Source organism: Rhinopithecus roxellana, chromosome 11 (assembly GCF_007565055.1).
Source record: "Rhinopithecus roxellana isolate Shanxi Qingling chromosome 11, ASM756505v1, whole genome shotgun sequence".
Taxonomy (NCBI): domain Eukaryota; kingdom Metazoa; phylum Chordata; class Mammalia; order Primates; family Cercopithecidae; genus Rhinopithecus; species Rhinopithecus roxellana.
Window position 1 is genome coordinate 131525769 of NC_044559.1, and position 26083 is coordinate 131551851.

Here is a 26083-nt window from a genome sequence, read left to right on the forward strand (position 1 = left end):
CAAGACACATGAGTCAGAGGTCCTGAATGTGAGATGAATGTTTACTACTTAGGGACTCTTAACCTCTTTGGGTCTGTTTCCTCAGCTAAAAACAGATTGCCTGGTTGTCTTCTTGTGAAGACCAATAAGAAAATGTAAGTGAAAGTACTTGACATTTTCTTCAAATATGTTATTCTTATCTTTAAAAAAATTACATTAAAATTTTTTTTTAAAAAGCTCCCCAGTAAATTGATGCTTCATTTCTTGTTCCAGAGCCTAGAGCAATGGTAACTTATAAGACTCAGGATCAAATCTCACCTTGGATACTTAGTAGCTATAATTTACTATGTTACCTTACTGATACCACCCAGCCTCTCTGAGTTTTAATACCCTAAAATGTACAACCCAAATATTACACTCTGATTTTAAGTACCTCATCAAGCACTAACAATCTAAAAAGTCTAAAATATATTCAGAGTTTTCAAAAATCACAAGAAACTGTGAACCACCATTTCAAAGCCACATCTGGCTGATACTGAAATCTGCTGCTGCTTCACACCCCAACTCCATGTCTTGCAGGAAATCTCAGCTCTAGGAGGGAACATTTCCAAATCTACCTGTGAATTTGCACTCTTAGGCATCTTCTCCCTCCGCTGCTCCTATCCCAACTCCCACCTGCATTCCCAAGCAGTCTTTGGAAATAGTAGTTTCTCAAAGGGAAAGGCTGAGAGAGGCTGCTTTAACCTGTTTCATGAGAGTAAAGAATCAACATGTTGGCCAACAAAGAAAACATTTAAAGATCTCTGAGTTTGACTTGGTATCTACAAGAAACTAACATTTCTTCTCAGGAATGTAGTTTATTGAAACTTCACAGTGAACTGAGGTCAAAGGTCTCTGATGTGGTGTTTTTTCACATTGAAAAATGTAGGAATGCTGCACAAATATGGGGGAGACAGTGCTAAAGAAGAGATTCTTGTCTTCCAGAGGAAACTAGGCAAAGATAAGAATCTATGAGTGTAAGTCTAGAAATGTATATATTTCTCTACAGAACACGCTTAGGATATTCAAACACAGAGATGAATACACCTAAGGAAGTCAATGTATTATGTAGAGAAGAACATACACCCCCCCCCCCCAAAAAAAAGGACAAATTTTTCCTTTTTTAAAAAAAAATATTATTTTTTTTAAGATGGAGTCTCACTCTGTCGCCCAGACTTTGGTGCAGTGAAGCGATCTGGGCTCACTGCAACCTCTGCCTCCCAGGTTCAAGCAATTCTCCTGCCTCGGCTTCCCGAGTAACTGGGACTACAGGTGCCCACCACCATGCCCGGCTAATTTTTGTATTTTTAGTAGAGACAGGGTTTCACTATGTTGGCCAGGCTGGTTTCGAACTCCTGACCTCAAGTGATCTGCCTGCCTTGGCCTCCCAAACTGCTGGGATTATAGGCACGAGCCAACATACCCAGCCTAAAATACTATTTTTAGTAAACATTTTATACTATGTACTAAATTTAATAATGTAACCAAGTTTTATTATAATATCTCAAAGCTAAACAATCAAATTTAATACATTTGAAGGAACAAGCACTTAAGAAAAACAAGACAAAGTAGAATTTCATCACTATATTTTATATGCATCAACATGCTATCCCATGATAAAATGTAATATAATCAATTCATCCTGAGTGGGTGAGAACAGATATAGCCAGCAGCATAAATCTGCATCGCTTCTATAGCTTGATGGCTTCAGTCTTCAACAAAACTAAGAACTAAAAATGATAACTAAGGTCTCAGCTGGGCTGAGAAAAAACTATTTTAAAAAATTCTATTTTAGGAGAAGACTTCCTCAGTCAAGCCTATAAAACAACAAACTGTTTAAATCTCTATGTGGTTAAGTTCAAAGACAAACATGAGAACTGTTTATTTTTAAAGGAAATAATTTTCTTGTATTTCAATTTGTTTCCTCAAAAACTTAGATAGTTTTTCAGACTGCCGTTCTAGGGCTGAGAAGGAAACACTTTCTTTTGCTATAACAAGATTAAAGGAATTTGAGAAAACCTAAGACATCTGAATTTGATTTTTTTGCCCTATTTTGTTTTCAAGGGACCCCTCCTGGATAAGTCAATAGAGACAAACTTCTTTAAAAAAAATTTTGTGGTATTATGGATTCGTTTCACAGTACGTTATGTTACACCGTACATTATGAAATTCTGAACAGTATTACTGACCTTCCATGCTTGTGCAGTTCTAATTACACTGCAAACAGCCTTACTAATTAAGGGCTTGCTAACCCAGAGAAAAGAGATTCATCATTCTTTTTTTTTTTTTTTTTTTTTTTTTTTTTTTTTGAGACGGGGCTGGAGTGCAGTAGCCAGATCTCAGCTCACTGCAAGCTCCGCCTCAGCCTCCGGAGCAGCTGGGACTACAGGCGCCCGCCATCTCGCCCGGCTAGATTTTTGTATTTTTAGTAGAGACGGGGTTTCACCATGTTAGCCAGGATGGTCTCGATCTCCTGACCTCGTGATCCGCCCATCTCGGCCTCCCAAAGTGCTGGGATTACAGGCTTGAGCCACCGCGCCCAGCCGAGATTCATCATTCTGACAGGTCACTGGGATCTTCTTTGTACATTCTCTCTTTCAGAAACTCTACTCCTCCCCCAAATAAGCAATTCTACTATATTAAAAGAAGAAAGAATGAGTGAAGACATCAACCACATGGCCTTAAGAAAATGTTACTGTTGGTCGGGCACAGTGGCTCACGCCTGTAATCCCAACACTTTGGGATGCCAAGGCGGGTGGATCATGAGGTCAGGAGATCGAGACTATCCTGGCTACCCCGGTAAAACCCTGTCTCTACTAAATATACGAAAAATTAGCTGGGTGTGGTGGCAGGTGCCTGTAGTCCCACCTACTCAGAGGCTGAGGCAGGAGAATCGCTTAAACCCGGAAGGCAGAGGTTATTACAGTGAGCCGAGATCACGCCACTGCACTCCAGCCTGGGTGACAGAGCAAGACTCATCTCAAAAAAAAAAAAAAGGAAATGTTTATGTAGGAGAAGTGTATTTATTCTGAGAGAATTTTCCCCATAGACAAATATAAGAAATGACTATTATAATCGAGCTGACTATGGTCACAGAAAGAACAGAAACGCAATCTGGGGCCAGGCGAGGTGGCTCATGCCTGTAATCCCAGAACTTTGGGAGGCCAAGGCAGGCAGATCACTTGAGGTCAGGAGTTCAAGACCAGCCTGGCCAACATGGTGAAACCTAAAAACACAAAAATACAAAAATGAGCTGGGCATGGTGGCGCATGATTGTAATCCCAGTTACTCGGGAGGCTGAGGAAGGAGAACAGTTTGAACCCGGGAGGTAGAGGTTGCAGTGAGGTGAGATCACACCCCTGCACTCCAGCCTGGGCGACTGAGCAAGACTCTGTCTCACAAAAAAAAAAAAAAAAAAAAAAAAAAAGAAATGCAATCGGGAGTACATTTCTTATCCTTTAGTAGCACGTTGATTTTGCATACAAGCTCACTCCATTTAACAAAAAAATGAAAGGCCAAAGAACCATGAAGTATTTTCAGGTAATAGTTCTCTCCATCAACTCCCATTATTGGTAAGAATTTACAGGCAATACATGAATCCATTTTGCACCATTAAACGCTACAAGCAGCCGGGCACAGTGGCTCACACCTGTAATCCCAGCACTTTGGGAGGCCAAGGTGGGCGGATCACGAGGTCTGGAATTCGAGACTAGCCTGGCCAACATGGTGAAACCCCGTCTCTACTAAAAATACAAAATTTAGCCGGGGGTGGTAGCGGGTACCTGTAATCCCAGGTACTCAGGAGGCTGAGGCAGGAGAATCACTTGAAACCGTAAGGCGGAGGTTGCAGCGAGCCAAGATAGCACCACTATACTCCAGCCTGGTCAACAAGAGTGAAACTCTGTCTAAAAAAAAAAACAAAAAAAATATTTAAAGGGTTAAGAGGCCAGACATGCAGCTCATGCTTGTAATCCTACCACTTTAGGAGGCCAAGGCAGTAGGGCTGCCTGAGTTCAGGAGTTCAAGACCAGTCTGGGCAATAGAGTGAGACCCTGTTTCTACAAAAAATAAAAAATTTTTTTTTAATTAGTTTGGCACAGTGGTGCATCCCTGTAGTTCCAGCTACTCTGGAGGCTGAGATAGGAGGATCGCTTGAGCCTGGGAGGTCGAAGCTGTAGTGAGCCATGATTGTACCACTGCACTCCAGCCTAGGCGACACAGCAAGACCCCCTCATCTCAAAAAAACAAAACAAAAAAAAAACAAAAAAAAAGTTAAGAATTCCCTGATTCTGCCAGGCATGGTGGCTCACACCTATAATCCCAGCACTTTGGGAGGCGGAGGGGGAAGATTGCTTGAGGCCAGGAGTTCAAGGCAGGCATGGGCAAGACCAGCATGGGCACCATAGTGAAACCCTGTCTCTACAAAGAAAAAACAATTAATTAAAATTTTAAAATAAATAGGCCAGGCATGGTGGCTCACGCCTGTAATCCCAGCATTTTGGGAGGCTGAGGCAGGCAGATCACAAGGTCAGGAGATCGAGACCATACTGGCTAACATAGTGAAACCCCGTCTCTACTAAAAATACAAAAAAATATATATATATATATATTTAGCCAGGTGTGGTGGTGTGCACTTGTAGTCCCAGCTACTCGGGAGGCTGAGGCAGGAGAATTGCTTGAACCCGGGAGGTGAAGGTTGCAGTGAGCCAAGATCATGCCACTGAACTCCAGCCTGGACGGCAGAGCGAGACTTCATCTCAAAAAAATAAATAAATAGGAATTCATTGATTCAACAGAAATTCAGAGCCTGTTATATTGCAATGAAGTGATCAATTATGAGGAACTAAGAGTTATTCAACTAGTTTCCCAACTTCAAGTAGCAATAGGTGAGATAAAACATGCACATACTATACACTGCAATAATGCAAAGTATAAAGTACAAACAGTCAGAGGAGAAGCCATTTCTAGGTTTGGTGAGTAGAAAAGTTTTATAGAGAAGAGATAATTTGGCTAGACCTTAAAGACTGAGGTTGTTGGGTTTCTTGGAAGGGGAGAAGAGGAAGATTGTTTTAATCAATAATGTACATGCTAAAATGGATTTTTCTCTTGCTGAGGGAATGACACTACCTCCCTCACTTTACAAGGTCCTGTCCAAGTTGTTGATTACAGTGTACCCCTCAACACCCATCCATTTCCCCCCCATATACAAACAATGCCTACACTCACTGGCTCCCCATATATACTAGTACTACCTACACACACACACACACCCCACCTGCATGCATGCACACAACAGACAGGCAGACAGTGAGAATGTATCCAAGGCCATCCCAAATCTCCACCTCTGATACAGTGATTGTAATGCAGGACAGGTAAGCCCCAGAACTGGGGCTTAGCCCAGGACGGTGCTTGGCTTCATCCAGGAAAAAATTCAAGGGTCGGCCAGTGGTGTGTTAGCAACTTTTATTGAATCAGCAGCATAAAGCATCGGCAAAGGTATTGCCCCTTGCAGAGCAGGGCTACCCCATAGGCAGTATGCCCAGAATAGCAGCTCAGAAGCAGTTCTGTGGTCATATTTATACTCAATTTTAATTATATACAAGTTAAGAGGCAGATTATGCAGAAATTTCTAGGAAAAGGGTGGTAACTTCCAGGACATTGTCATGGAAAGGGATGCTAACTTCCAGGTGTTGCCATGGCAATGGTAAACTGACATGGCACATTAGTGGACGTGACTTACAGAAAGCTGCTTCCAATCTGTCCCTGTTTTAGCTAGCCCTCAATTTGGTCCAGTGTCTGAGCCCCACCTCCAGAGTTGAGTCCCACCTCCTACCTCAACTGGTTCAAGGTAGTGTGTAACACAGGCAGAACCAAATTTCTCTCAAAACTCATACAAGGATATAGAAAAACTCTCTTACTTTGGACTCATGAGATTTTGGCTTGGAGTTGAGAACTGCCATCTTGTTACACTGAAATGGCCTATGTAAGAGATAAATTGAATCTAAAGGACAACAGAGACAAGCAGTGAACTCCTAGATTGAGTCATATTTAGATGGACTTTAGGCTGGGTGTGGTGGCTCACACCTGTAATCCCAGCACAATGGGAGGCCAAGGCAGGCAGATCACCTGAGGTCAGGTGTTTGAGACCAGCCTGGCCAACATTGTGAAACCTAGTCTGTACTAAAAATACAAAAATTAGCTGGGCGTGGTGGTGCATGCCTGTAATCCCAGCTACTCGGGAGGCTGAGGCAGGAGAATTGCTTGAACCCAGGAGGCAGAGGTTGCAGTGAGCTGAGATCGTGCCACTGCACTCCAGCCTGGGTGACAGAGCAAGACTTGAGTCAACTGAGTCTCTCAGAGACTTTGAAATGGTTCTAAGTATGAACCAAAGTCCAGTCTAAGCATGTAGAAGGCAAGTAGCCAAGTGACTACTTCGATATAATTTCTGATAATCCCTAATTCAGTGAGTGACCAATGATCACACAAGCTACCTTGACATCTGCAATCCTGTTTGCAGGTAACATAGCAAAATAGTAGGACTCGCTACTAACCATGTGGCTTGCTGACAAAATAGTGAGACTGTGTTAATACAGTAAGGAAACTGTTGTGCCTGCAGAAGGCAAGAATTTCTTACATAATTGCTATACATATATATCTTCTAAATTGTAAAGAAAATACTAAAGTCAGCACGCATGCAATGAAAGTAAAAATGCAAATAGAAATTCAGATGTTCTTATATCAAAGGCTAATCACACTGCTTCTAGATCTGAAGTTTATGAACTAAATTTTTAAAGAAATGGTATGAAACCAAAAGTACAAATGATATCAGAAATAATACACATAAATGAGAGCAACAACTCTAAATCTGCTTTGAAAAATCATCAGAATGTATCTTCTTCAAGCAGTATGTGAAACTTCAGTTTGTGAGACCATTTCGTAAAATAGCCTTCCAAATCTTCAAGTTCAAACGTTGAAGAGAAGTCTGTCTTTTCTGTTACTACTGGAGAGAAAGAAAAGCCCTAATAACTCAGTGATATCAACTGTACTGGTATTATGGTAGAGCTAGCCACAAAGTATCTTCGAAATGAGCATCTACTTAGTATCACAGAAGTGCAGAACAGTGACTAGAGAAAAAAATCTAGGAACTGACTCTGATGCGAAATTATTGTTCCTGCATAGTAGCCAAATTTTAAAAGTAAACTATAAATAAGTAACAAGAGTCCACAATCCCTTTCTTAAATCCTTGGGGCAGGGTATGTTTTGGAATTCAGAATTTTATGGATTTTAGGAAGGTAACACAGCACTATATGTTTTGTAGAACACCCAGGAGGAATTCATGTGGCATGTCATTAACCGTCTAATAGTTCCATAGCAAAGCATATACATTTGTCAGACAAATAAATACTACTGACACCTTTACATCAGTTTAAATTTTGCTGCTAAATTAATTCATCTCAAACTTTTTAAAAAACTTCCAGCTTCCAGAGCTTTGGGATTTCAGAAATACAGATTAAAAGATTATAGCCTATAATAAAGTCATAATAATTATTTTACCAAGTTTCAGATGTATTTGGTATCCCAGAGGTCTATTCTGTAAAGGTGATACTTAGCCACTCAGCACTTGGCCACTTATATATTCAGCGTACTTCAAGTTTCTCCGGCTTAAAAGCAAGAGTCCTAATATGTTCAGTGTAGAAACAATGGAAAATACAAGATTCTTTTTTAAACCTCCTAATTCTTCCACCTAAAGATGCTCACTATTAAATTTGGAGTGTCTAAATTTTCACATTCTTTCTATAATAGATACATAAATATAATTAGCAAGAAAATCTCTGTAGTTTTAGTGTATATTTTTGTTTCCATCTTACTAGATACATATAATGCCCTTTCAAGCTGAGAACTGGTCTTTCTGAAATTTTGGTAAATTCTCAGCCATCAGCTCTTCTAACCTGGCTTCTCCACCATTCACATTATTTCCTCTTTTTGGAACTCCCAGTTAGATGTAAGTTGGTGCCTCTCAATCTATGGAGTTGTGCTGTTGCCCAGGCTGAAGTGCAATGGCACGATCTCGGCTCACCCCAACCTCTGCTTCCCAGGTTCAAGAGATTCTCCTGCCTCAGCCTCCTGAGTAGCTGGGATTATAGGCATGGACCACCATATCCAGCTAATTTTGCTTTTTTTTTTTTTTTTTTTTTTTTTTTTTAGTAAAGATGGAGTTTCTCCATGTTGGTCAGGCTGGTCTCAAACTCCCAACCTCAGGTGATCCGCCCGCCTTGGCCTCCCAAAGTGCTGGGATTATAGGCATGAGCCACCGCACCCAGCTCATACTTGTTAATTCCTATTTATTTCTGTGTGATACATCTGGGTACTTTCTTCCAATTCATTACGTTTCCCTTCAAATTTTTCTGGTCTAGAGTTTAACTGACCTATGTTTTTTTATTTCAATAATTCCATTTTTTCTTTAATATAGCCATCTATTTCATATCTACGTATTTTTGATTCATGCTTTTTTTATGACCATTATTTCTTTTATCTTTTTTAAGGATCTTTAAAATACTTACAATTGTTTTGAAATTACCCATATTTCCATCAGATTTTTTGTGAATTTATCTCCTAGTAATTGTGTTAATTTTCTAAGTAATGGTCTTCCTCGTGTGTTTATAGGCTCAGACTTTCTCTCTTTTCCCAGGGGTTCTGTGATAGGCCACCAATCTTCCAGAGTCCATGACCTCCAAGCTCGGTGCTCTTGTACTAGGTGATAGTGGGGAAACCACAGTTCCTGACTCTGAGCCATCTGGCAGCTTAGCCACTTCTGTATCTTCACTCCAGGTCCACAGCCTTTTGAAACAACAGCCAAGAGCAGATGTTTTCAGCCTTCTTTCATCCAGTCTCAGCCCAGCTTCAGTTTCATACAGAGTATCTGACCCCAGTTCCCCTACATGTTATTTCTACCAGCTCCTGAACCCAGAGTCTAACTGCATGTTTCTTTTCTGTTCTTGGTCCCTGGAGATGTTTATCTCGTTCTTGAGTATATCTATATCTTTTCCTCTCCTTTTTAAATTTTTAATTGCTGCATTTGCCTCTCAATATCCTTATGAGGTTCGTACTATCACTATACCCATTTTACAGGTGAGAAAAGAGAGGTATGGGGCAAGTAGGCAATCTTCCCAAGAGCACTAGCTAATAAGGATTAAGAGTCAAACCAGACTGCTGATGCCAGAGACCATGCTCTTAACCACTGCCCTATTGGGATCCATTCTGACCAGATGGCTCTTTAAAATTTTGATTCTTTTTCCCCCCACCTAACTGTAAACACTTTGTTCACAGGCAAGATATTTTGTTTTCTTTTTTTGAGACAGGGTCTTGCTGTTACCCAGGCTGGAATGTAGTAGTGCCAGTGCCTCAGCTTCCAGAGTGGCTGGGACTACAGGAACCTGCTGCCATGCCTGGCTAAGTTTATTTTTGTAGAGACAGGGCCTCACTATGTTGCCCAGGCCAGTCTAGAACTCCTGGCCTCAAGCAATCCTCCCACTTGGCCTCCCAAAGTGCTGGGATTAAAGGCATGAGCCACTCCATGTGGCCAGGATTTTAAATGATGGAAGTAAAGCAAAGACACATTCCAGGTAAAAAGCAGCACATCAGCCATGTTTTATTTGAGGCTGAATATTCAGTCTAGGCCTATACCCAAAATAAGAAACATAGTCTTCAATGCCCTCGTTTTCCTAAGGCCCTTCCCACTTTCCCTGAGTTTCAAGCACTTCCATGATTGTCCCTGGATACCCAGAACTATCCATGCAGGGCTTTCCTCTGGCTCTCTCTACCACTCTCATGCTGCACTAGTATATATTGCCCAGGAAAGGATCTTATTGAGGCATTCATACTAAGTGTGTCAGGGGACTTTTGTTTTCCATTCTTCCATAGCCCAAAGCCTTAATCTTAAAGGATTAAATTTGTGAATATAAGTAAAAGGCATGCAATATTATCCAAAAATAACCAAATTCTTTCAACAGATTATCATGATGGAAAAAGAAAATGGTAGTCAAGCTCAATTTTAGGCTGCATTATTAAAAGTATAGGGTCTAGAAAAATGAAAGTTATCAGTGCCACTCTATGTAATAAAGATTAATTAAGGCCAGGCGTGGTGGCTCACGCCTGTAATCCCAGCACTTTGGGAAGCCGTAGAATCCTCCTGCCTCAGCCTCCTGTGTAGCTGGGACCACAGGCATATGCCGCCATGTCCAGCTAGTTTTTTTTTTTTTTTAAGATTCGAGGGTCTCATTTTGTTGCCCAGACTGGTCTTAAACTTCTGGATTCAAGTGAACCTCCCACCTAGGCCTCCGAAAGTGCTGGATTATAGGCATAAGCCACTACGCCCAGCTCCTGGGTTTAATTTTAGAACACAGGGTCCATAATGAGGTAGGAGATAGAGGAAAATAATAAAAGGGGTCCATGGAAGTAAAATAGGAAGCAATATTTGAGAAAAGCTCAATATTTGCTGATTACAGAACTGTAGTTTGTTTCCTTTTTAGTACTATTAAAAGTCATGATCCTTAATAATCCTTAATTGCTAATGTCAGATGGAGTAATGATGTGGGCTTTCAGGATTCAACGTTTCCTAACATCAACTTCAGAGCTTACAAATATTTGCTGTGATGAATAAGTAGAGCTATGCCTAAAGAAAATTAGGCAGAACTTGAGGCTGAAGGTAAGGACACTGCTTAGGAAGTCAAAACAAAATCTAAGCAAAAGATCAAGTCTAAACGTAAGTTGCAGCAGCAGGAATGGAAAAGGAAAGACATTATAATGTGGATGTAAAATGAATCAAATATCTAGGTCTCAGACTTTGGAGTAAAAGAGGTTACTGGTGCCATTAACAGATGCAGGAAATATGGAAAAATGCACAGATTCAGGACAACAGAAAATTTAGTTTGGTATATATGACTTCAAAATGTCAGAAAGTCACTCAGAAGCACATATTCAGCAGACAGTTAAAATTAAGGTCTGGGAAGGCCGGGCACGGTGGCTCACACCTGTAATCCCAACACTTTGGGAGGCTGAGGCAGGAGGATTGCTTGAGGTCAGAAGTTCAAGACCAGCCTAGCCAACATGGCAAAATCCCATCTTTACTAAAAATACAAAAATTAGCCTGGCATAGTGGTGCACGCCTGTAATCCCAGCTACTTGGGAGGTGGACACAGCAGAATTGCTTGAATCCAGGAGTTGGAGGTTGCAGTGAGCCAAGATGGTGCCACTGTACTCCAACCTGTGCACCAGAGTGAGACTCCGTCTCAAAAAAATATATTAAATTAAGAGCTGAGAACTGAGAGGCATAGAGATAGAAAGGACACATGTGAGAGTGTCTAATACAAAGCCTGGACCCCCTACATCTCTGCTTCAGTCAGACTATCTGCACTTCCCCAACAGAGGCAGCTCTCTCCCAGTTCTGCCACCAAACAAACTTTCCTAGAAGGCAGATACCCTACTTCACAGATACCCTACAGTCACAGATGACTGGTTAACTCCTAGTCATCTTTAAGAATACTCAAGTGTCATTTTCACAAACCCCACTTATTTCCCACCAAGAGGATGGTACCTGTGCCTTACCTCTTTCTCTATACATATATCCAGTTTTTAACACCACGTCTAGAATAGCATGTACTTGAAAGACAAACTGAAGTTAAAGATTTGGCATGTGCTCAACAAGCCTTGGAAGGCACTGTATCCTCTTAAGAGGCGATCGCTAAAGAAACGAACTTGGAGGAGATTTCCAAAGGAGAGAAAAGAAAACTAAGTTGTCTTAAATATAAGTGATCATCATGGAACACTTTCATCTAGGGAGCAGTTCCCAAAAATGTTTCTCCACTTCTTTCATCACAAAATACCTCATCTGTAACACAGGAATCATTGCTCCTACCTCATGGGTCACTGGGAGGGTTAAAAGAGATAACATATATACAGCACATAATATAACGTCTAGCACTCAAGTAATGTTCCCTTCTTTCCCCTAATCCCACCTGAAAACATGTTAGAGCCTGATTCTTTCTTTGTAAGCAACTGTTATACACTGAAAAGCAACCGAGCCCAGAAAAATAATAGATATTTGAGAAAGGCAGACTAGCCTTGTCAGATGCTCCCTCTAGAACAGATTTCTCAACCTCAACACCTTTGACATATTTGGCCAGATAATTCTTTGTTGTGGGGGTTGTCCTATATAGGATGTTTAGCAGTATCCCTGAATTCCATCCACTAGGTGCCAATAGCTCTCCCTACCAAAAATACCTTTCTAGACCATGCCAAATGTCCCCTGGAGGGCAAAATTTCCCCTGAGGAGAATTACTGTCCCAGAGCTGACCAAATTCTCACAAATCCCTAAATCTCCTAAATATTTTCCCTGACATCTACAAATATATCTCATTATCTGTTCCCACTGATGCTGAACATTAAATTATGCTTAGTCTTTATAACCCATTCTCCTTAACCAAAACTAGTAGCAATCCCGTCAAGCAAGTCATCATAAATTAATTCAGTGTAAATACTCAATGCATTCTCACACTTTGAGTCTGAAAGTCAAACTAATATAATAAAATAATAGCCAATCCTAAAATGTCTCCCCACAAAATTAGAGATTTGTCCCAGTACTCGAGTGTCTAAGCTTTTAACTTCATGTCTACCGGTGGCACTAAGTTCATATTGTATAAAGTGAATTTTGGTTGCCTAAGGAATGCTCTCACCCCAGCCTCACAAAGCACCAGGACTGCAGGTATAAGAAAGGATGCTCAGCTAGTTCTTATTTCTGTTCCTGTACTAATTGTTTTATTTGGACTTCAATATCTTCAATTGTAAAATAGGCATAATTCTTGCCTTCCTTTGATCACAGAACTGTCCAACTGTCCAAGATAATAGGAAAACACAGTGAAAATGGATCAGCATTATATATAATTATTTTTATTAAAGAAAAACCTAAGGAAATCTGAGGGTTGTATGTTTAGTAGGATGGTAGGGAAAAGTTGCATCTGTCTTCCAGTTTGGCGAAGGAGGTGCCTTACAAAGGAAATACTCTAATAAAGGGCAGAGTAGGGAAAGCACATGCCTTGAACTCAGGTAGGTCTGATTCAATAGCCCTTGGTCTTTATTCTGCATATAGCTTCAATATTTAAAATAAAAATAGAATATCCAGAGGGTTTTTATTTTAAAGTTTATGTTCTTGGTATAAGGTAGACACGCTAACCCTTTGAGGGTAGTAGGAATACATTAAAAGCACTGGCAGGGATTTGTTCACCCTCCAAAGCAGATGAACACACCACCCGGCCCCTAAGTGTTCTTTTCTTTTCAATTGTGATTCCTTCTTTTGGAGGTGAAGAAAAGTGATACAGGAAGAAATGGGATACGTCTTGTATAATCAGGAGTGTCCCAATACTTTTAAATCAGTTTGATATGCCTATTTTAAGATGGAAAAAAAAATCGCTGCCTTTCAACGAACATTTTCAAATCATCAAAGACTGCCTGCTTCACTTTATACTTATTAGGAGGGGATATTTTAACAAATGACTCTTTATAAGTAAAAGTTGCAACATCAATCACATGTGAGGCAGGTGTTAGGGGCAGCACTGTCTCCGTTGCTGCCAAAAAGTGCAAATAAAAAAGAAAAATCAACCTTTCCTATCCATTCATCCAAATTTTGCCCCTGCAAAGCCTCGGAGGGGTCTGGGTCACTGGTAGAGGGTCCTCAAAGGTGCGGGCTTTCAGAATGTGTACGAAAAGGAAGGTCAACGTGCCCTTCCGCAACACTTTCCGAAAAATCCCCAAAAATTCTGACTTCGCCCCAGAATAGAGCAGTTGCCGAGCCTCCTCCCCGCCAAACCCCAGGAAGAGAAGGCGGCTGCGTAAAGACGCTGCTCCGGTCCAGCCCTCCGGGGTCGCACCAGCCCAGCTTGGGCTTGCTGGCAGGTGGCGCGGGCAGCCGGCTCGCCCCCCCTCCGCCGGCCACGATTGGCCAAGGGCTGCTGGAGCCGGAGCTGCACCAAACAGGCGGCGACTCGGCCAAACTGAGAGAACGTCCGGCAAGGGGTCGCGGCCAAATAGACAGCTCCCCGCGCGGCAGGTCTTGTGAGTTGGCCCCAAGCGGGCAGTGAGAGACACCACCCAGCGCCGGAGCCGCGAAACCCCACGTGGGCCCTGGCTTGCTTGCAGCAGGCGCTGTCACCCTCCTCCCCAAGTCGGGCAGCGCTCACCTCAGCGCTTGCGGCGCCTCCACCTTCAGCTTTTTGGGCTTCGGCTCCTCCTCAGCAGCTGCCATCTTTGCGCTCCCACCCTACTTTGGTTCTACAGCCCACCTCTGCCATACACTCTCTGGCCCCCCCACGTCTTCGCATCACCGCCCTCTCTTCTCCAAATCCCGCCCCTCCAGACTCCGCCCATTCTGTGCCGCTGTCATCCACAATCATTGGCTCTATCCCTCACCACCGACAGCGAATGCCCCGCCCATTCCTGACCCCGCCTCCCCTGCCATTAGGGGACCCCAGACTGAGTTAGGCCGCGGATAACCGCCTGAATCTAGATGGTGAGAAACCCACCATTTTTCTAGGTTCTGGGTGATGTAGAAGATTTAGATACTAAACCTCAAGAGACGTCTTTCCTCTCATTTACAGTCTTCTGGCATATTTAATCTTTCTAATATGATAGACAGAGTCGGTGTCTTTGAAGCTGTTAATCAGGCAATCTCCTGGGCACTCCGGCTGCGGGTCCTCGCGGCCTTCTCAGCTTCCTCAGCTTCGGTCCGGAGAGGACCCGGCGCCGAATCACTGACTGGCACAGGTGTCGGGGTGAGTGTGAGGGGCGGGAAATCTGTGGATTGGGGACAGCTCCAAAACCCGGGAGTAGGCTGAATAGCTGAGGCCCCCGACTCCGATCTGGGCTCTAGGAGCGTCTTTGGTGCCGTGGGCCAGGGCCTCGCTTCCCCCCACTCCCGGCCTTCCGGGCTTTCTCGCCAGCAAGGCCGGAAGGGAGGGGTCCACCTGCAGCCTAGTGTTCTCAGGCGCCTGAGCCCCGGAGGTCGAGCTTCCTGGGTTCCCCTTCTGTAGTGAGCTGGAGTACAGACGGCAGGAATCTCAGTCCCAGGTTTCTGCTCTGGAGGACAAAACCCCAAACGGACCTGAGCGGACGTCCTGTTAGTGGGTGGTGCCTGGAAGAGCCTGGGGTGAGGAATGCAGTGAGAAGGGTGTTGCAGTTCTTCAGGAGAGAGTGTTGTGCCCGAAGTCGCGAGACCCCAGTAAGTGACCACCAGAGTCCAGAGTCAAAGCCAAATAGCCGGGGTCGCTTTATTAGGAGTTCGAACCCGGACCTCTCCGCTTTATACAATGGCAGGTAAAGAGAGAGGCCCCGGCTGCTGTTTCAGGGTTTCTTTTATAGCGAGGTACAAACAAGTCACAGAGAAACAGTAGTTACAAGCTTATTATTGGTTAATATTTAAAGTTGAACATTCGGCAGTTTCTGGCTGGTTCCCGCCTTTTTCGCAACCTCAAACGGCTGGGGGTTTTCCAGATAAGTTGTTTGTGTAAGCCGGGGGGCTGGTCACATGCATGTATGTTGCAACCTCAAAGGGCTAGGGGTTTTCTAGATAAGTTGTTTGTGTAAGCCCCGGGGGGTGGTCACATACATGTATGTTTAGAATTTTTCCCTTAGGGGCTTTCTACCTCAAGAGGTAACGGGGGTCTAAACTGAGCAGGTAGCAGTGAGTATGGAAAAGTGACGGGCGATGTGGCTGTTGGTATTTGGTAAATTTGAACCCGAAGCTTACAGCCTTATGTGATTAAGAAGATGGTGTCACTGACAGGAGGAGGAATTTTATGGAGTTTGAGTTTTACCGAATTTGAAACAGTGGTTTACATGGAGATTGTAGAAAGACTTTAAAAAAAAATTGTAAGAATTAAGCCCGAAAGACTTTCAAGGTGAAACCCAAAACAGATGAAGTTTCATAGAAAAGGGTAAGAAGTATTTTTGTTTAGGAGAAAGTTATCAATGACATAAAATGCTGCAATGGCCAGAGGAGGAAGCTGAAATCAGAATAGATTGTTGGATTTTATAATTAGAAAGTCATTGAGCTATTTGAGAGAGATGTTTTAATAGTAACTGAGGACAGACTGCAAGTGTAGACTAATCCTTCATCATTTGGTGCATGAAGCAAGATTATTGAGAGTGGCAAGGTGGGGGAAAGTTTGGGGTTTGTTTTAAAGAATACATGATATCTATTTGGGGGCAGGAAGCAAGCAACTATTTGAAGATTCAAGAAAAAGTCTTACCTCCCAGAAGAGAAGGAAAGGAATGGGATCAAGTTACAAGTGAAAGGATTAATTTGGGAAAGACAGAGTGACAGTTTCTATTGACACTATAGGAGAAATGACGAATTATCTTAAATTTACGTATCTTGGCTAGGCGCGGTGGCTCACGCCTGTAATCTCAGCACTTTGGGAGGCTGAGGCGGGCAGATCACGATGTCAGGAGTTCGAGACCAGCCTGGCCAACATAGTGAAACCCTGTCTCTACTAAAAATACAAAAATTAGCCAGATGTGGTGGCACGCGCCTGTAGTCCCAGCTACTTGGGAGGTTGAGGCAGGAGAATCCCTTGAACCTGGGAGGCGGAAGTTGCAGTAAGCTGAGACCTCACCACTGCACTCTACCCTGAGCAACAGAGTGAGACTCTGCCTCGGGAAAAAAAAAAAAAAACAACCTTACGTATCTTTAGGAAAGCTCTCTTTGCAACAAGATTAGGTTTTCTTAATCTTATGATTTTTATTTCTAACCATTTAATATAATATATAGCCAGGCACAGTATGGCTCATGCCTGTAATCCCAGCACTTTGGGAGGCTGAGGCAGGTGGATCACGAGGTCAAGAGATTGAGACCATCCTGGCAAACATGGAGAAACCCTGTCACTACTAAAAATACAAAAATTATATGGGCATGGTGGCATGTGCCTGCAGTCCCAGCTACTCAGGAGGCTGAGGCAGGAGAATTGCTTGAACCCAGGAGGCGGAGGTTGTGGTAAGCTGAGATCGCGCCACTGCACTCCAGCCTGGCAACAGAGTGAGACTCCGTCTCAAAAAAACAAACAAACAAAAAAAAACCAAAAAACAATATACTGTTGGCAGACAGAGTGCAGTGGCTTACACCTGTAATCCTAGCACTTTGGGTGGGTGAGGCAGGAAAATCACTTGAGGCCAGGAGTTGGAGATCAGCCTGGGCAACATAGCGAGACTCCATCTCTACAAAAAATTTAAACATTAGCCAGGCTTGGTGGCGCACGGTTGTAGTCCTGACTACTCAGGAGGCGGAGGCAGAATGAGGCAGAAGGATGACTTGAGCCCAGGAGTTCAAAGTAATGGTGAGCTATGATTGGTCCACTGCACTTCAGCCTGGGCAACAAAGCGAGACCCTAACTCTTAAAAAAAAATACATATATACATACTCTATTGGAGTTCTTTGCAGGCTAAATATTTTTAAGTAGCTCAGTACTATGTCAATTCACGAGTAGCACATGGTATTTACAGAGAAGAGGATTTCTCTCTCCCTTTGGAAATGACCTCTCTCCCATTACACAGAGGAGGAGAGCCATCATCTGCCTGCAGTCAAGTATACAAACCTTCCCTTCAATCTAAAGAGTAGAAAGTGTTCCTTCTCCTTAGAGAAGGCAAACCCTTTCACCTAGTCTCCCAGTAGCATCCTATCCTGCTGTGTCAGGGTCCTCTTTCCATTTTTCCCTCTTTCCTATGTCAGCTTTTCCCCCTCTATTCACACCTTTCCTTTAGCATTTAAATGTATTCTTCCTTCACTTTATGAACTGCTGCATTTATTTTCCTGTCTTTTCATCCTCTTCACAGCTAGACTTCTTGAATCTACTCTACATATCTCTATTTTTTTTTTTACACTTCTTGCTGTTTATTTCCCAGCCCACTTACTTCTAGCATTCCACTGAACTACCATCAAAACTACTTTTTTTTTTTTTTTTTTTTGAGACAGAGTCTTGCTCTTGTCACCCAGGCTGAAGTTCAGTGATACAATCTCAGCTCACTGCAACCTCCACCTCCTGAGTTCAAGTGATTCTTCTGCCTCAGCCTCCCAAGTAGCTGGGATTACAGGCGCCTGCCACCACGCCCAGCTAACTTTTGTATTTTTAGTAGAGACAGGGTTTTGCCATGTTGGCCAGGCTGGTCTTGAACTCCTGACCTCATGATCCACCCGCCTCAGCCTCCCAAAGTGCTGGGATTACAGGTGTGAGCCACCACGCCTAGCCCACCAAAACTACTTTTACCAAGATCACCAATGTCCTCTGTGTGTTAAATCATGCAATCTCAAAGCAGATAAAAACCGCTTCTTGTGAGGTGAAAAAAATATATATACTCTTTTTATGTATAGAACACAAATACATTACATAAACAGAATATTCTGTGGTATTAAAATTTTATGGTGATATTAATTAGCTTCAGTTAATTATTCCACATTTTATTCATCAATCATAACATCTGGTACCCCTAAATATATACAACTATAATTTGTCAATTTACAATTAAAAAAGAAAGAATAATAAAAAGTTTTACGGGTTAGGAATTTGATTGGCAGGGTAGTAAGAAGATGGAGTCTAAAAGGGCTCCTTAGCAGGCGTTAAGGAAAAGAAAGTTAAAAAACACTCTTAAATCAACAGGCATTTTCAATTCTTTTTTGTTGAGATGGAGTCTCGCTCTGTCATCCAGGCTAGAGTGCAGTGGCACCATCTCGACTCACTGCAACCTCTGCCTCCTGGGTTCAAGCGATTCTTCTGCCTCAGCCTTCAGAGCAGCTGGGATTACGGGCACCCACCACCACACCCAGCTAATTTTTTTGTATTTTTAGTAGAGATGGGATTTCACCATGTTAGCCAGGCTAGTCTCAAACTTCCAAGCTCAGGTGATCTGCCCACCTCAGCCTCCCAAAGTGCTGGGATTACAGGTGTGAGCCACTGTGCCCAGCTGACATTTTCAATTCTCGTAGCTTAACCTCTTTGTGCCATGTAACAGTATTTACCCCTCCATTCTTCTGGAAATACATTAATATACTATAGTTACTAAAAACCACCCTGCTTTTTTTTCTTTTGCCTCTTCAGTCACATCTTGGGCATTCTTTAGGTCCACTTCCTTGACCCATCTGGTACTCAAATGTTGGAGTTCCTGCCATGATTATGCTCTCTTCATACTATGCACATTCTTTTTTTTTTTTTTTTTTTTTTGAGACAGAGTCTTGCTCTGTCGCCCAGGCTGGAGTGCAGTGGCCGATCTCAGCTCACTGCAAGCTCCGCCTCCCGGGTTTACGCCATTCTCCTGCCTCAGCCTCCCGAGGAGCTGGGACTACAGGCGCCCGCCACCTCGCCCGGCTAGTTTTTTGTATTTTTTTAGTAGAGACGGGGTTTCAACGTGTTAGCCAGGATGGTCTCGATCTCCTGACCTCGTGATCCGCCCGTCTCGGCCTCCCAAAGTGCTGGGATTACAGGCTTGAGCCACCGCGCCCGGCCCTGCACATTCTTTCTTTTGTTTCAATTCTACTTGTGGTTAATTACCATTAACAAAAAATCCTGATTACTTACAATTCTGATTCCAATCTGGCTTCTCTAAAGCACCAGAAGTGTATATATAGTAGTTTTTTGAATATATTTATTTGGGTCAGATATATCCAGAACTGGTCAAATTACACAGGACCAGGCTAAGTGACACATCTCTCTCATCTCCACACACCCCCTCGTCCAAGCCTAAATGTTTTTTAACACAAAACCTAAATGTTTATCTTATCTTTTCACTGTACCCCATCCCCATAGTCAAGACTCTAGTCCAGGCCATCACCACTCATCTCCCAACCGGTGTCACAGTGTTCAGTTACCAGCTATCCAGTTTCCACAGTGTAATTAGTATAATCTTTCTCAAAATGTAAATCGAATTGCATGATTACCAAAAAAAATTATAAAATGACTTTACATTGCACTAAGAATAAAGTCCAAACTCCTTAACAAGTTTAGCATGCTCCATGAACCAATCAGTCTCTGCTTCCCTCCTTCTCCAGTTTCATCTCCCCTCTTCCCTCCAGCTTCCAAATTTGCTAAATTTATGCTGGATTTCTTTGTCTTGTGTTCTCTCTCACTTCTAAGCCTTGTAGATTCCCATAGCACACTATATTTCCTGTATCATCGTAGGAATTACATCCTACTGTATTAGTTGTCTTCTCTGCTGACCTCTAAATGCTGAGAGTGTAGGAACTCTAATTTTGTTTGTTCTTATATACCCAGTGCCTCAAAACTCTGTGTTGAATAAATATGTAGTCAAGATATTGACTGAGAATCAGAAGAGTAGATGCTTTTCTGGTCTCATTCTCTCATATTCAGTATAGGCCCTTCTGTGCCTCTATCCTATCATATATAGAAGGAATACATTTTTGTTTTTAGACACTGACTTCCAAGAATATTTTGCTATTGTAAATGCATTGCTTGTGAATTTCCCAGGGTGATTATAAAATGTTTAGTAAAAAGGATTTATGATGTATTTAAGCTGCAGTCAAAGCTCTGTTGGGTCTGCCTCTGAACACAGTTTCTTCTAGTGTCTTTGAAATAAGCAGGGAGAATTCTGTCTTATGACTCAAAAGCCACTAGGAACGAAAAGATGGTTGTGGTGATAATGAGTATGGAGTTTTCCCAGAAAGTTTATTAAAATAATAATTTAAAAATAACTGCAGCGGCCGGGCACGGTGGCTCAAGCCTGTAATCCCAGCACTTTGGGAGGCCGAGACGGGCGGATCACAAGGTCAGGAGATCGAGACCATCCTCGCTAATATGGTGAAACCCCGTCTCTACTAAAAAATACAAAAAACTAGCCGGGCGAGGTGGCGGACGCCTGTAGTCCCAGCTACTCGGGAGGCTGAGGCAGGAGAATGGCATAAACCCGGGGGGCGGAGCTTGCAGTGAGCTGAGATCGGCCACTGCACTCCAGCCTGGGCGACAGAGCAAGACTCCGTCTCAAAAAAAAAAAAAAAATAACTGCAGCGACTAAAAGGATGATAAATAGTTAAAGAAACAGGCTAATTTACACTGCAACATGTGGTATTATTTAATTGTTATATGCATTAGACCCTTGATCATAATATGGATAGAAGAAGTAAGCTCTCTTTTCCTATTATAGAAGGTTAAGATGGGTTTTAAAGCTAAGCACAGTCGAGAACTTGTAAGTGTTATGCTTTCATCTCAGCACTAAGGATAACAACAATAAATCTAGAAGGCTGGTTTAACTTTCTGTATTCTGAGACCTGAACTACTGCCAATAAAAACAACTTCGGGGGAAACTTTCCTGGAAAGAATTTTTCACCAGCTTAAGAGGATGAGTAGAGATCTAGCCCTAAAATAAAGAAACTACAAAATCACTTGCTTCCAGAACAAGCAACTCTTTTAGAGTGTATTGTGGCAATGGAGCACTATAAATCCTTGTGAACTATACCTTCCATAGGATGAATGATTTTAGATAACCTGTGTCAGTGCTTTTAAATGTAACTTCCACTCTAAATAATTTATTAAACTTCCTCAGCATAAAAACTAGAATGTGTTTTGGCTCCTAACTAAACAAGAAATGTCTTTTATCTCCTCCTCTTAAATCGTAAGCTAGGCTGGGTGCGTTGGCTCACGCCTGTAATCTCAGCACTTTGGGAGGCTGAGGCGGGTGGATCACGAGGTCAGGAGTTCGAGACCAGCCTGGCCAACATGGTTTCACCAAATGGTGAAACCCCATTTCTACTAAAAATACAAAAAGTTAGCCGGGCATGGTGGCACATGCCTAGAATCCTAGCTACTCAGGAAGCTGAGGCAGGAGAATCGCTTGAACCCAGCAGGCAGTGGGTATGGTGAGCAGAGATCGCACCATTGCACTCCAGCCTGGGCAACACAGCGAAACTCCATCTGAAAAAAGAAATAAATAAATCATAAGCTGAAGCAGCACACTCATGCACTGTTCAATATATTGACTACTAACCACATATGGTTATTTAAATTTAAATTAATTAAAATTAAAACTTCAGGCTAGGCTTGATGGCTTGCACCTGTAATCCCAGAACTTTGGGAGATCAAGGTGGGAAGATCACTTGAGCCCAAGAATCCAAGACCAGCCTGGGCAATATAGGCAGACCTTGTCTCTACAAAACAAAACTTTGAAAATCAGCTGAGTGTGGTGATGCACGTCTGTAAGCCCCGCTACTCAGGAGACTGAAGCGGGAGGATCACTTGGGCTCTGGAGGTGGGGATTGGAGTGAACCCAGATGACACAGTTGCATTCCAGCCTGGGCAACAGAGCAAGACCCTATCTCAAAAAAAAAAAAAAATTAAAATTTCAGTATTGGGTGCATTAGCCACATTTCAAGTGCTCAATAGCCAGTATGTAGTGGCTACCATATTAGCACAGATAAAGGACATTTCCATCATTGCAGAAAGCCCTGTTGGACAGTGCTATATTAGAATGTGTTCCTAATAATTAGTCTCTACAAGGCAGATAAGAGCAGGAGCTCAGAATTCAGCTGGATTTAGGTTTGAATCCTAGCTTACTGCGTGATCTTAGGTAACTGACCTAACTTTTCTGAGATGACATTGTCTTGTCTGTAAAATGGGGATAAGAGTAGTATTTATAGCATAGCATTGTGAAAATAAGATGAGATAAAGTGTCTAGAATAATGTCTGGCCCATAATAAGTACTCAATACATTTTAGATAGTATTAATTCATTTATAGTATTATTCATTATCTTTAATGAATAAAACACTTTGAATGGGGACTGAGTACAGTAGCTTCACTTTGGGAGGCTGAAGCAGGTGGATCACTTGAGGCCAACATGGTGAAACCCCGTTTCTACTAAAAACAGAAAAATTAGCTGGGCGTGGTGGCCCACACCTGTAATCCCAGCTACTGAGGAGGCTGAGGCATGAGAATTGCTTGACCCTGGGAGACGGAGGTTGCAGTAAGCAGAGATCACACCACTGCATTCCAGCCTGGGTGACAGAGGGAGACTCTGCTCAAACAAACAAACAAAAAAAGCTTGTTCCCAAGTAGCTGGGATTATAGGTGCACACCACCATTCCCGACTAATTTTTGTATTTTTAGTAGAGACAGGGTTTTGCCATGTTGGCCAGGATGGTCTTGAACTCCTGACCTCAGGTAATCCTCCGGTCTTGGCCTCCCAAAGTGCTGGGATTACAGGCGTGAGCCACTGTGCCTGGCCAAAAATAACCACATTGAATGGAGCCGAAAGATTAATTTTTGCCAAGAATGCTGTGTTCCATATGTGACTCACCTGAAGTGCTCAAATCTGAGTCTCCTTGTGGATTATAGTGCTCCTCTTGAAGTCATACTTTATATTTCAGAGCTGATTTTATTCCAAGAAAAAGGTGTAATAATAAAAATTTAGTTGCATATCCTATGGTTGGATATTCTTGTTTCATTTAAAAAATGAAAGTGAAAATTTATCAGCTAAGATTATAGTTAAAATCAGCAGTTTCTTACTATTACTTGGAATGATTGAGCCACTAGACTAAACACCTGACACTGTGCTTATACACGTAAAAGATAGGAACAAGGTAAGATAATTAGACATTTTTCCGTTGTCCCCTATATTGCAGAAACAATATACTTTTTATAAGAAGCATAACTAACAGAAAAGTATTCAAATCATAATGTAAAACCTAATGAGTTATAAAAGGAACACAGCTTGTAAACATCGTGCAGATCAAGACATAAAACATTGGCCGGGTGTAGTGTCTCACTCCTGTAATCCTAGCACTTTGGGAGGCCAAGGCAGGTGGATCTCGAGGTCAGGAGTTCGAGACCAGCCTGGCCAACATAGTGAAACCTCCTCTCTAGTAAAAATACAAAAAAAAAAAAAAATTAGCTCGGCGTGGCAGTGTGTGCCTGTAATCCCAGCTACTAGGGAGGCTGAGGCAGGAGAATCTCGTGAACTCAGGAGGCGGAGGTTTCAGTGAGCCAAGATAACGCCATTGCATTCCAGCCTGGGCCACAGTGCAAGACTCCATCCCAAAAAAAAAAGGAAAAAAAAAAAAAAAGAAAACATTACCAGCACCCTAGGAGATCATCCCCATGGCCCTCCACTCTCCATAAAGGAAACCATTTGATTTAACATAGATTAGTTTTGCCTGTTCTACAACTTCATATAAATGAAATCATACTGGGTATATTCTTTTGCATCTGGCTTCATTTATTCAACATCATATTTGTAAGATTTGTTTGTATGTATATATTCTTTAGATAAATGTCTTTTCAAATCCTTTGCCCATTTTTTAAGTGGCTTGTTTATGTATTTGTTTATGTTTTAGAGGCAAGGTCTCCCTCTGTCACCCAGGCTGGAGTGCAGTGGTGGGATTATAGTTCACTGCAGCCTCAAACTCCTGGACTCAAGCGATCCTCCCACCTCAGCCTCCCAAGTAGCAGGGACTACAGATGTAAGCCACTATGGCTGGCTAATTTTTAAATTTTTTTTTGTAGAGAGGGGGTCTGAAACTCCTGGTCTCAAGCAGTCCTCCCTCCTCAGCCTCTCAGAATACTAGGATTACAGTTGTGAATCACCACACCTGCCCCTTCTTGTTATTGAGTAAAAGTTCTTTATATTTTCCAGATAGGGTCCCTTTAAGATACGTGGTTTCAAATATTTACTCTCATTTTGTGGATTTTTGTTTTCTTGATAATGTCCTTTGAAGCACTAAAGTTTTAATTTTGATGGACTCTAGGTTATCTATTTTTTATTTTTCTTGCCTGTACTTTTGGTATCATATCTTTAAAAACATTGTCTAATGCAGAGTCAAAATCTATGCATATTTTTTTCTAAGAGTTTTATCATTTTGGCTTTTCCAAGTAGGTCTCTGATACATTTTGTGTTGCTTTTTGTATCCAATTTCATTCTTTTGTATGTGGAAATCCAGTTGTTCCAGTACCATTTGTTGAAAAGGTTGTTCTCTCTCCAAGTGGTCACCCAGGTCTTGGCACCCTTGTTGAAAATCAGTTGACCATAAATGTAAGGGTTAATGTTCTGTTGATCTATATGTCTGTCCTTGTGCCAATACCACACAGTAGTTTTGTAGTAAGTTTTGAAATCAGGAAGCACGAGTTATCTGTCTTTGTCGTTCCTTTTCTTTTTTTTTTAAATTCAAATATATATTTTTTCAATCTTTTTACATTCCACATATTTTTGTAAGCATCCCCCCAATTCTTTTTCCATAGTAAATCAGACTATAGATGAAACATTTCAGACCTTTTGTCAGTCATGTCAAATGTGAGGGGAAGTCTTTTGTAAGTCAGCCAAATATTTCAAAATAAAAAGCTTTTCCAAAAGTAAAGGCAGAAGACCCCGCTTTGAAGGCTCTGGTCGGCACAGAAAGGCTTGCAAAGGTGTGTAGGAAAGTCCACCCGTTACAGGTGTAAGGTGACTTTAACCTACCGCGACCAGCTGGCCAGGAGCGCCCCAAGGCAGACGAGGACGTTGGGCTTGAGCGCCCCGTCTCGCCCCAGATCCTGGCTCAGGAAACGCAGGCTCCGACTGGGATGGATGTGTGCGCCCCAGGGCCCCAGCCCCCGGGGAACCGAGGGCTCCTCCCAGGTCCCTGGAACAGCAGAGTGGCTCCACGGCAGAGTGGCCCCCAGGAAGGATGCTCAGCTGCAGGCCTGAGTCCCTGCTCCCAAGCGCCCTGGCCGGGGAGGGAGGGCGCACTCCGCCCCCTTCGCCCCTGTTGTTCCTTTTCAAGATTGTTTTGGCTGTTGATCTTTTTCAATTCCATATGAATTTTAGGATTAGCCTGTCAAATTCCACAAAAAGGCAGCTGGGAAATTTTTTTTATTATTTTTTTTTTAACATGGAGTCTCGCGCTGTCGCCCAGGCTGGAGTGCAGTGGTGCAATCTTGGGTGTCGGCTCACTGCAACCTCCGCCTCCTGCTTTCAAGCTATTCTCCTTGCCTCAGCCTCCCGAGTAGCTGGGACTACAGGCGCATGCCACTACGGCCGGCTAATTTTAG

The 26083-nt window shown here is 42.5% G+C and overlaps 2 protein-coding genes across 4 annotated transcripts in view; one reads left to right on the forward strand and one right to left on the reverse strand.

Moving 5' to 3' along the window:
• The window catches only part of ADK (adenosine kinase), a 577585-nt gene extending 563177 nt beyond the window's left edge, over nt 1–14408 (reverse strand). Inside the window, exon 1 of the mRNA XM_030940869.1 lies at nt 14250–14408. Coding sequence (XP_030796729.1) covers nt 14250–14314 — 65 coding nt within the window. The 5' untranslated portion in view covers nt 14315–14408. The remainder of the gene's footprint in view (nt 1–14249) is intronic.
• Nucleotides 14409–14523: 115 nt separating this feature from the next.
• The window catches only part of AP3M1 (adaptor related protein complex 3 subunit mu 1), a 30396-nt gene continuing 18836 nt past the window's right edge, over nt 14524–26083 (forward strand). For 2 of the 3 annotated variants that reach the window (XM_010373135.2, XM_030941260.1), the window contains exon 1: nt 14524–14840. In XM_010373135.2, coding sequence (XP_010371437.1) covers nt 14694–14840 — 147 coding nt within the window. In that variant the 5' untranslated portion in view covers nt 14524–14693. Of the gene's footprint in view, nt 14841–14868; nt 15287–26083 lie in introns of those variants that run through there. The other variant, XM_010373137.2, reaches the window with a different exon arrangement.